Here is an 11,249-nt window from a genome sequence, read left to right as displayed (position 1 = left end):
AAAGGTGTTTCTAGGCTTTGCCCTTGAATGAGTATCCAACTCTTTCTGAACCAGTTTGGCCCAAGTTACGGATGTGGGAGAAGCCAGTGACCAGCCCAAGGTCGAGCCTGGGTCTGAGGGTCAGGGAGTATCTCCTTGGCTCCAGCACAGAATCTCTTCTTCCTTTGCAGCCTGCCTGCTGAAGCCAAGACAGATTTTCAGAGAATGAGTGACGCATCTGACACCTTCCCCACGCCCGGCGGCCAGCTGGGGGGCCAGGGCCTCAGAACCCAGAGCGTCCACACCCAGCTGATGGAGGCCATGCTGCACTTGAAGCAGACCATAGAGGAGCACCTCAGGCAGCAGACCCAGAGGTGTGGGCAGCAGGAGCTGGCGCTGGAAGAGCAGGGGCACAGCCAGGCTGCCCCAGAGCAGGAAGCCCTCCTGAGCCAGTTGATGTGTCAGGTGGTCAGCCTCCTCCAGTCTGGGGCCCCAGGTCTGCCCAGCTCACCCCTGGACTCTGGGGGTGACATCAGCGCTGAGCAGCAGGTCCCGGACCAAGCCGTCCACCAACTGAGTGATTTGGAAGCTGCATTTGTGACCTGTTGTCTTTCCAACCGGGGGATCGACATCTCCACGTTGTCTAGCTCCAGCTTGCAGGACTTCAGGGCCTACCTAGAAGACAAATACCACAAGCACAGGAACCCTTTGGTGAGGATGGGGGAAGACTCTAGGCCCTGGTGGGTGGGGTTTAAGGCCCTGTGCCCACTTCCTCTTCCCAGCAACATGGAGTAGACATTGTTGCCTTCTTATGGACAAGGCAGTGGGCACAGAAACAGGTGACATGCCAGGGGAATTGAAGGGCTGCGTCTGGGTTCTCCTCCCCACAGCACCTTTCCGTGCATCCCTGCTCTTACCCACTCAGTCAGTAGGATCATCGTAGTCGGTGAACTTGAACTCATGCCGTGATGATGATAGTAGCCGTTGTGGGGGTGAACACTGATACGTGTCCAGGAGCACCGGGACAGCCCTCACACGAAGGGTCTAGAGGCTGAGTCAGTCAGCCAGGTCATGCCGGGTTCCTCCAGGAAGGAGGAACCACATGTGGGAAGCTTTGGGAGGGGAAGGCTGAGAGTGGCTGGGAAAGGTGGCCAGCTGGCCAGAGTAGGGATGGGGGTGCTGTGACAAGAGGTGTGGATGGGTGGGTGTGGTGGTGTTGGACTCCTGCACCACCTAGGGGTGACACAGAGGGGCTCCCAGCAAGGGGGTTCTCAACAGCTCTCCAGCCAGAGGGTTAAGACACCTCTCTTCCCTTCGGCTCCTTCCTAGGTGATAGGTAGAAGGTAACTGTCTGATTGGGGGAACCAAGTGAGCCAGGTGGTCCCATTGGACTCCATGGGACCTAATTCCTCCTAGAGCTGGCGGGACCTTTCCATGGACAGAAAAGTGGCGTTGGGTGTGAGGTAGTTAAAGATCCAGACTGAGGTCCGGCAGATGTAGACCTGCCTGTTGCCATGTCGCGTGGCTACTGGGTTATCCAACCTTCCAAGATGCTCCCTTTAAGCCTGGGGTCATGATGGTGCCCTTTTCTCAGCAATGTGAGAATGGAATCAAATCGCATGAAGGCTGGAGTTCAGGGTCTGGTACAGAAGAATCTATGACTGCAGCTGTTTGTAATTAAACTGCTGTACCTATGTGAGTCTAAAGTAGGGACTGTGTAAGCTGTGAGAGTTTGGGTTAGAAGGAAACTTTCTAGCACCGACAGCTGTCAAATGTGGGTTGAAGTGCCTCCCAGGGCAGTGAGGTGTCCATTTCAACAAATCTGGAGTAAGAACTTAACTGGCATGTTTATAAAGGGGTCCGTGTAGGGTAGAGCAGGAGAACTAACTGACCTCCAATCCTTCGTCTACAGGGCTTCATTAACCTTGGTATCAGCGAGAACAAACTCTGCATTGATCTGATGATGGAAAGGGTAAGCCTCATTCCCAGCTGTGCACACTACCACCTTCAGGCCCAGCCCCCCTAGAATGTTCTTTAGAATGTGGTAGATACAGGTATCTACTAGATTTAGAAGTCTAGGAAAGGTGTCTTCCCTGGTGGCACAGAGATTAAAGTCCCAGCACCATCAAGCTACTGCCACACACTGAGTTTGATCCCCAGCCAGGGAGCTGACTCACATGGCGCAGCAGACCTCTTCTGTCTCACCTGCTGCTCTCCTAGGCAGTGTATTTCATTTAATACACCTGTTCTGCTTCCCACTCTGTCTCTGGTGAATCTGCCATCCCCCACACCTCTGGCCTACACCCCAGTTCTTGTATGCATGAATAAATAAATAAATCTTAAAAGAAGTAGTCTAGGAAAGGAAGTGTGGAAAATAACTTCTAGAATAGCACATCTAAGCTCACTTTCTTGCAAGTGTGTCCACAGATGTTCTCTGGATGGAAATGTGTAGGTAGGCCCCCAAGGGGCCTCTGACCTAAATGTAGGCTTGAGTCAAACACTCCCAGTGAATTATCTCCTTGTGTAATCTGTGCCAAGAAAATCGGGGCCTCCACTCATTTATGGAGGCTTGTCATTCATGAAGGGCTCCTTCACACTATACAGCATATATACCTATCCCTTTTCTGGAAGGTCCAGGAGGGCAATGCAGACACCCTCATATGTCCCAGGAATAGTGTAAAGCCTCTTGGGTTTCCCTGGTCTGCTATCCCTATGTTCTTCTTGTCAACAGTTGAGTCGGAAGGACATGAACTACATTGAGGAATCCCTGCTGCAGTATTCTGATTTGAGGGGGCAGCCTTTGTAAGTACCTCTAAATCTATGACTTTCTGACCCATAGGCACCTGGACCCTCATCCAGGGAAGGACTCCAGCCACCAGGTTCTTGGTTAGCTGCCAAACCTCATCAGGGGCAGGCCAGAGTTGTATAGCACTGTCCTAAGTTCTAGTTCAAACTCCAGGCTTATTGTTCGTATCACCCTGAGGTTGATACAAACCTCAGTCAGTAGCCCTGAACAATGAGGTTGGGGAATCTGATCTTTGGAAGAGGCTGGAGTTTAGGCCTGGAGTGAGGCAGGGCCCTGCAGATGTGAGAACCACGCTCTTCCTCTGGGTCTGTCTACAGCCTGCGGAAGGAGGTGGCCCGGTTCCTGACCTATTACTGCAAGACGCCCAGCCAGCTGGAGCCAGAAAATGTGAGTGAGTTTCCAGCCTTGCACCCTGGTGGGAGGTGTGGGGGCTGCATTCTTTAGGGACTGTGCATTTTCTAGAAGATAAGGGGAGAACAAGCAGAAACCCCCAGGGCCAGGGCAGAATAAAATTCTGTGGTGTCAGCTCAGGAGCTCCAGTATCTGTCTCCCCCAGGGTAGGGGGGCAGGAGTTAACCCTTCTTTTATGAGGATCGGTTTTTGACTTTCTCTTTGTGCTACCATCAGGTGGTGGTGCTAAATGGTTGCTGTGCCGTCTTCTCTGCGCTGTCCATGGTTCTGTGCGATCCAGGGGGTATGTCATGGGCTCTGCTTCCCCTTGGGGGAATGGTACCACATAGGCCAGAGACAAGGGCAGGAACATAGGCTCTGAGCCATAGGGAAGAAAAAACCCTTGAAGCAAGGACTTATCCTAAAGTGCTGGGACTTTCATACTGATTAGAACACCTTCCTACTAGTGTTGAAGGAATAGGGATCTGGATCCCTATTTGGCATGGAGGGAAAACACGTGACAGCCCCCCAGGAGGTATGGCCCAGTGGTGGTGACAGTGGGGTCATCTCACTAGCTGGACTTCAGAGCCCAACCCCAACACAAGACAGTCCTGGTGAACTGGGCCAGTTCATGTAGATTTCCTGGTTTTCTATCTCCAAAAAAAAAAAGGGGGGGGGCAATTAGTTCTAGAACAAATGAACAAGTAAGTCTGAAAGATCTGTTCTCAGTTTACCTCTTCATAATGCTTAGTCGAGATTCTCAGCTCTTGGGCCCTCCCTGGTGGTGCAGGAGTTAAAAAGCGCAGCACTGTGCACTGTCTGTAGCCACTGCAGCACAAGCTCAATCCCCAGCTGGAGAGGTGACCCACATGGCATGGCAGACCTCGCCTGTCTTGCCTGCTGCTCCCCTCAGCCGTGTACTTTGGTCAGTTTGCCTGTTCTGCTCCCCACTCTGTCTCTGGCGGATCCTCATACCACCTGCACCTCTGGCCTGTATCCTAGTTCTGCATAAATCAAAAAAATCCTAAAGATACTTAGCTCTTAATTAGCTCTGGCTGCTTGAGCAGAAGGCACCAAGTTAGCCACTCACAGCAATGGGTCCATCAGTGAGGCCAAGCAGATGGGAAGAAATGAGGATCTGAGATCCCCAAGCCCAGGCAACCTGAGCCATGCAGGAGATGTGATCCCCCCAGGCCTGGGCCTGAACTTGGCCTTTAGTGTTTGGCCAGGAGCTGACTTGCCGAATCACAAGCCTGGCTCAATTTGTGCCCTGGATTCCAAATCATCACAGCAACAGTTTCCCCTTTCTTTTCTTTTTTTTTTTTTTTTTAAAGATTTTATTTTATTTGTGCATACAGAACTGGGATACAGGCCAGAGATGTGGAGGGTGAGAGAATTCACCAGAGACAGAGTGGGGTGCAGAACAGGCAGATCAACGAAGTACACTGCTGAGGGGAGCAGCGGGCGGGTCAGGAGAGGTCTGCCACGCCATGTGGTCACCTCCGGGGCAGGCGGGAATCGAACTCATGAGGAAGCGGCCTTAGATTCTCAGTGCTGTGCTTTAACCCGCTGCGCCACCAGGGAGGGCCCCCCTTTCTTTTCTTTTTAAAAAAGATTTTATTTATTGATACACACAGAAATGGGGTACAGGCCAGAGGTGCAGGGGCAGCGGGAGGATTCCCCAGAGACAGAGTGGGGAGCAGAACAGGCAGATGGACGAAGTACACTGCTGAGGGGAGCAGCGGGTGAGACAGGTGAGGTCTGCTGTGCCATGTGTGTCAGCTCCGGGGCAGGAATTGAACTCGCACTGAAGTGGCCATGGCTTGGCTTCACAGTGCAGGGCTCCAACCTGCTGCGCCACCAGGGAGGGCCCCACTTACCCCCTTTCTAGTGTATTGACAAGAGTGAAATTTGAGTTTTGTCCAATAGTAATGTTTATGAGGACAGATAACTTGTGTGGAGCCCGAGTCCACAAGCATTAAGCCCCAAGTAGGAGGGCTCGCCAAACAACCTTCTCTGTAGCTTTGCTGCTGTTGAGGGGCAGGTTCTGACTGAGTCCCTGGACAAACGACTTCGTCTCCCTATGCTTCCAGAGGCCTTTCTGACCCCCACGCCTTTCTATGGTGGCTTCGTCCTTACCTCCAGCCTGTATTCCAAAGTCGAGCTGATTCCTGCGCACCTGGACAGTGAGGTCAGAATGGGGACATTGGCCAGCCCAGCCCACCGAGACAATAGATGTCCGAGGGGCACTTGAAAGGTGTGGGGGAGAAATCAGGGACAGGGAGGCGTGGGGGCTGCACCCTGGGTGCGAAGACAAGAGTTTGTTGGGGTGAAAGAGAGTGCAGCGTCATGGCTTCAGGGCCCCTCTGACAGGCAGTTCCCAGCCAGTATTTGTCTTCCAGGTCATGGATGGGAAGACGCCTCCATTCCAGCTCACTGTGGGCAAGTTGGAGCAAGCTCTGCTGGAGGCTCAGCTCAAAGTAAGGAGAGAATTGTGTCTTCAGGGCAGGCACTCAAAGGGGCTGAACAATAGTGATTCTAGAATGATGTTCCCAAGACTGTGGGAGCCTTCGAAGGAGCAGTGAGTGAGCATGTCCTCACAGGAGCCCTGAGCCCCAGCGCTTGCTCCGCTCCCTCTTTGACATCCTACCCAGACCTTAGTCAGGGGTTCTACAGTGGGAATCTTGACCCAACTCTTGACCATTGTTGAGATAGTTAGGAAGGATTTGAGCATGTTAAGGTATGTCTGGTTCTTCTTAGGGAAAAAAGGTCAGAGGCCTTCTGCTCATCAACCCTCAGAATCCCCTGGGTGATGTCTACTCTCCAGACTCACTGAAAGAATACCTGGAATTTGCCAAAAGGTATGAGTTCTATTCCTTGAGACCAGTTGAAATCCCACAAAGGGGTTCCCGTTGCTTGCAGTCAAAAGTCGGAACCAGAAATAATTGACCCTAAATATTCTCAGTGCATTGTATGCTCTAAAGTTATGTGCAATGAACTGAAATGAAGGCAAATGCCCTCACAGGCTTACCACTCATCTTTTTTTTAAAAAAAAAAATTCATTTAGGGCCCTCCCTGGTGGCACAGCGGGTTAAAGCACAGCACTAAGAAGCTTAAGCCACTTCCGCATGAGTTCTATCCCCGCCTGCCCCGGAGGTGACCCACATGGTGTGGCAGACCTCTCCCGGCCCACCCGCTGCTCCCCTCAGCAGTGTACTTCCTCAATCTGCCTGTTCTGCTCCCCGCTCTCTCTGGTGAATCCTCTCATCCTCCGCATCTCTGGCCTGTACCCCAGTTCTGTATGAATGAATAAATAAATCTTAAAAAAATTAATTATGCATACAGAACTGGGGTACAGGCCAGAGGCACAGGGGCAGTGAAAGGATTCACCAAAGACAGAGTGGGGAGCAGAGCAGGCAGATGGACAAGGTACACTGCTGAGGGAGCAGAGGGTGAGACAAGAGAGGTCTGCCACGCCACGTGGTCACCTCCAGGGCTGGGATCCAACTCACACTGAAGCAGTTGTCGCTAGCTTGCCGTGCTGCGTCCTAACCCATTGCACCAGCAGGGAGGGCCCTTACCACTCACTTTTGCCCACATACACACACCTACGGGACAATCAGTATACTTCTACTTTCCCACTTCTTATAGAGTAAGTACCTTTTCCCCAGTATCATTTCCCAACACTCAACCCAGGGGGCCACGGAAGACATCCTCAGGCCTTGTGGGGTGAAGACACCTCCCTATAGAACTTTCATATCCCATTCCTAAGATCATACTATTATCAGTTCTCTCTGGAGTCCAGGACATAATGCTATTAGAATAATCTTTCTTTTCAAGAAGAAAAACACAGATTCAAATTTCATAACTAATCCAGACCATTGCTGGCAGAGCATGGGAACAAGAAGAAAAATCCTGGAGGGTGTGGGCTAAAATTCAACAAAATCAGTTCAAATCCCAGCTCTAGCACCTGCTAATTGACAGAATGAACTTTTTATCTCGGAAACTTAAGTTTCTTCCTCGGCAAGATGGAGATCACAGTATAAATGAGTGGATGTGCTTCAGCTTAGGCTGCTAATGACACTACTGGACTCAGACCCTGAACAGAGCCCCCAACTGTATCCAAAGCTCTGGGCCATCCAGCCCTTTCCCGTAGGTTCTGCTTGAGGGTTGAGGGACTGGGAAAGAGGTTCTCATGAGTGTCTTCTGAATTCCTGCCAGGCTTAAGGGTCCCTTCGGCTACATCACCCACTTCTACCTTACCAAGCACCTTGGAAAGGTTGGGCGAGCTGCAGAGACACATCTGGTCCATAACCAGAAAAGAATCTATATCCAGAAAAGTCCAGAAAAGAGTCCTGATCAGACAGAGAACCTAGATATTGTTCTCTTTTGCCCCAACCTGCAGGTACAACCTACATGTGATTATCGATGAGATTTACATGCTCTCTGTCTTTGATGAATCCACCACATTCCACAGTGTTCTGAGCATCAAAAGGTGAGCTATCTCCATGTGAGTTGGGAATAATGAGAACCATGAGGTTGCTGCTTTGTAGGGTGAGTGCATAAGCCATCAACTTAACTGGATGCTGGTGGGATGAAAATGAATGAAACATCCTTTTTCCAAGTGTCTTCTCCTCTGAATGTCATTTTGTACATGAGAGAACTTGAGGGCAGGGCTGATGTGGACTATCAGAAGTCAAGATAAGGTCCTACAGAACCAGAAATGTCATGATAAGTAGAACATGGGAAGATAATAGAAATAGGGCAGAACTTTCTTAAGGGTAGTGCATGGCCCTAGAACAGGCAAGAAAAATGAAGAAAGGACAGAAGAAACAGCCTCACCGAAGCAGGGCAGTAAGAAATACGTGAGCACATTCTGGAAACAGTGGTGGCCCACATGCGTGTCAGCCAGCTGCCTGGAAAGGTGGCTTTGGACCCGTGTGGAAAGGCCTGGAGCTTGGGTGGGGTTCTGGACCTCACTCAGTGGGCGCTTGGGAGTCACCCCTCTAGCTCCCCGAAGACACCTTGTGTCTTAACTGTCTTAACTGTCTTAACTGGGGCAACTGTCTCTTGAACTTTGGGCCTGGTAGGTCCTGTGGTCGAATCCACTTTCTCTTTCCCCTCCAAGACCCTAGGCTGACCCTAGGATGAAGGTCTTCACCCTCAAATATTCCTCCATAATTTCCATTATATTGTCTCCTCTCCAGTTTGCCTGACCCTGACAGGACCCACATGATCTGGGGCACCAGTAAGGTGAGCCCCAGCTGCCTGTTCCTGAGCGGGAAGGAGGGGAAAGAGGGTGAGCCCAGGAGTAGGGGGGCAGGCACACCAGACATCCTGCCCCTACTTCTCTGCCTCTAGGACTTCGGCATCTCCGGCTTCCGCTTCGGCGTGCTGTACACCCACAACAAGGAGGTGGCCTCTGCCGTGAGCTCCTTCGGCTACCTTCACAGCCTCTCTGGCATCACCCAGTACAAGTTGTGCCGGCTGCTCCAGGACAGAGGTACTGACCTGCACCCCAGGCATCATGGCCGGCCCCGCAACCAGGGAGAATTTCCGGGTTTGCTTGCATCTCTGACAGGCACTGGACAAATACACTGAGACCCTGTTTGCAGTGTCAGTGTTAGCTGTGGTAGGACAGGAAGTTCAGAGGAGGCAGAATGCAGCCTGGATGATGGGACAGACGTACGTGGCGGAGGTGGTACTGGTGGTACAGTTGTGCAATGGGTGCTGACAGAGGACACAAGTGTACCCTAAAACGCAAGCTGGGCTTGCACTTCTGGCTGTTCTGGTATCTGGTTCTCTTTCCAGGAAAGGGTTAGTCAGTTGTATTCTAATTCTTGAAGGTGGGGACTTCAGAAATCAATTTTTACATGAAAGTCTATTTTCCTTCCCCCAAAGCCCTGCTCACTTCAGGGCAAAGATTACAACGAAATATGCTGACTCCTGGGTGTGAGTTAAGCTCTTCCAGCATGGCAGAAGGAGGCTGGCGCTTGCGTAAACTGGTGTGTCTGCGCCTGGGGCTCCTGGGGTCACCTTCCTTTTGCATCTCGAGTGAATGCCGGCGTCAGAGGGGACTTCTCTTTAGGACATCCTTCTTTCTTTCTTTTTTAAAAGATTTATTTATTTATTCATACAGAACTGGGGTACAGGCCAGAGATGCTGAGGGTGAGAGGATTCACCAGAGACAGAGTGGGGAGCAGAACAGGCAGATCGACGAAGTACACTGCTGAGGGGAGCAGTGGGCTGCTCAGGAGAGGTCTGCCTTGCCATGTGGTCACTCTGGGGCAGGCAGGCGGGGATCGAACTCATGTGGAAGTGGCTTTAGCTTCTCAGTGCTGTGCTTTAACCCGCTGTACCAGCGGGGAGGGCCCAGGACCTCCTTCTTTAATGCACTCTATTAACTCTATTAGGGTGGGTACCACCCTGGAGGATTTAAATGAAAAGCTGGGATATAAAGACAAAGTGATATAAACAGATAGCTGGCTTTAGAATGTTTGCTTTCAGCTTTGGGTGGGGAAAGTGGTGGCTAGGAGAAATCTACTGTCTCTGTCCCTACATGCTGTCAGGCCCTTTGGTATTTCGTGGAAGCCAAATTTCTACCCCCTTGAATGCTGGTTCTCAGCCTTAGCTCACATGGAATTACCTGGAGAACTTAAATACTAATGTGGGGGCTCTGGTCCCCCAAATTCTGACTTAGATCATCTGGGGATATTACCAGGGGATGAGGACTTTTAACACCTCCCCAGGTAGTTTTAGGTTTTTTTTTCTTTTTAAAGATGTATTTATTTATGCATATAAAACTGGGGTACAGGCCAGAGGTGCAGAGGGAGTAAGAGGCTTCACCAGAGACAGAGTGGGGAGCACAACAGGCAGATTAACAAAGCATACTGTCTGCCACGAATGGAACTCATGCTGAAGTGGCTTTAGCTTCTTGTGCTGTGCTTTAACCCACTACACCACCAGGGGGCGCCTCTATTTTGTTTTCAATACTGAGAGCAACTGGGCTGAAATTATCCCAGCATATAGGTTCCTAGGAGTCCATTGTGCAAAGTAAGGGACTCTGTGTATAATTGTCTAGTTAGACCCATTTAGGGGAGTACCTCAATTCCTTGCTTCAGTGATATAGCCCCAAAAGGAACACTCTTACTGGACTATTAGCATCCAGTGTCTCCACCAGAGCTGTAGGTAAGGGGGGACTGTGAGGGGTGTGGTTACCATCAGCTTGAAAGTAACAGCTAGAATTAGCTGGCACCAGCCCATGTCTGGAGCAGAAGCCTGTGACTGCTGTCTCCCCACCCATCCAGAATGGATTGACAAAGTGTACCTGCCCACAAACCGCTCCCGGCTAAGGACATCTCACAGGTATGTCACCAACAAGTTGCAAGCACTGAAGATTCCCTTTCTTAAGCGTGGCTCTGGCCTCTATGTCTGGATCAGCTTGAAAAAGGTGAGCCCGATGAGTGAACACAGGTGTTCCTTGGCACACCTGCCAGCCGGGTGGTGGGCTCAGCTCTCTCCCTCTGCCTCCCCTAGTACCTGAATCCGTGCACTTTCGAGGAAGAGTTGCTCCTTCACCGCCGCTTCCTGGACAACAAGTTGATACTGTCCCGTGGCAAATCTTACCTGTGTAAGGAGCCTGGCTGGTTCCGCCTCAACTTTGCAGAGAGGCACCTCCAGCTTGGTGAGTAGTGTCGGCACCTTGCAAAGCTGCCCGCCAATCCCTCTATAACCCGAGGCCTGAGTCTTCCTCTTTTGACCTTTCGCAGCCAGATGCCTTAGCTTCTCTGTCCCAACTGTTTCTACCTTCAGCTTTTGATTTAAGCTCCATTATATGAGAGCTTGAGACAGACCTTCAGGGGGGCTTGTTGTGTGTCTGCTATTGATCCGCTAAGTGGCTCCCAGCCCTGCTGGCTGTGCAGTGTAGTAGGTGAGGTGGCAGGTAGATGAGCACAGAAGACTCTTTACAGCTTCTGCTCTGCAGATTAAGGAGAACACGACACTCAGGTTCACAGCTGTCTATTGCTGTGCAGATACTGTCGTGCCAGCCAGGAGCACAGGAAAGAACCCTTAT

At 51.1% G+C, this 11,249-nt stretch overlaps 1 protein-coding gene across 1 annotated transcript in view; it reads left to right on the top strand.

Moving 5' to 3' along the window:
- Positions 1 to 201: 201 nt before the first annotated feature.
- The window catches only part of ACCSL (1-aminocyclopropane-1-carboxylate synthase homolog (Arabidopsis)(non-functional)-like), a 12,222-nt gene continuing 1,174 nt past the window's right edge, over positions 202 to 11,249 (top strand). Inside the window, exons 1-13 of the mRNA XM_004682890.2 lie at positions 202 to 690; positions 1,892 to 1,951; positions 2,711 to 2,781; positions 3,103 to 3,172; positions 3,413 to 3,479; positions 5,269 to 5,366; positions 5,578 to 5,655; positions 5,936 to 6,036; positions 7,581 to 7,670; positions 8,383 to 8,428; positions 8,537 to 8,678; positions 10,483 to 10,625; positions 10,712 to 10,859. Of these exons, the coding sequence (XP_004682947.1) occupies positions 205 to 690; positions 1,892 to 1,951; positions 2,711 to 2,781; positions 3,103 to 3,172; positions 3,413 to 3,479; positions 5,269 to 5,366; positions 5,578 to 5,655; positions 5,936 to 6,036; positions 7,581 to 7,670; positions 8,383 to 8,428; positions 8,537 to 8,678; positions 10,483 to 10,625; positions 10,712 to 10,859 (1,600 nt within the window). The 5' untranslated portion in view covers positions 202 to 204. The remainder of the gene's footprint in view (positions 691 to 1,891; positions 1,952 to 2,710; positions 2,782 to 3,102; positions 3,173 to 3,412; positions 3,480 to 5,268; positions 5,367 to 5,577; positions 5,656 to 5,935; positions 6,037 to 7,580; positions 7,671 to 8,382; positions 8,429 to 8,536; positions 8,679 to 10,482; positions 10,626 to 10,711; positions 10,860 to 11,249) is intronic.

Source organism: Condylura cristata, unplaced genomic scaffold (genome assembly GCF_000260355.1).
Source record: "Condylura cristata isolate star-nosed mole 26May11 unplaced genomic scaffold, ConCri1.0 scaffold00015, whole genome shotgun sequence".
Classification (NCBI taxonomy): domain Eukaryota; kingdom Metazoa; phylum Chordata; class Mammalia; order Eulipotyphla; family Talpidae; genus Condylura; species Condylura cristata.
The sequence above is the reverse complement of the archived record's forward strand: the minus strand, read 5'-3'. Positions and strand labels throughout refer to the sequence as shown.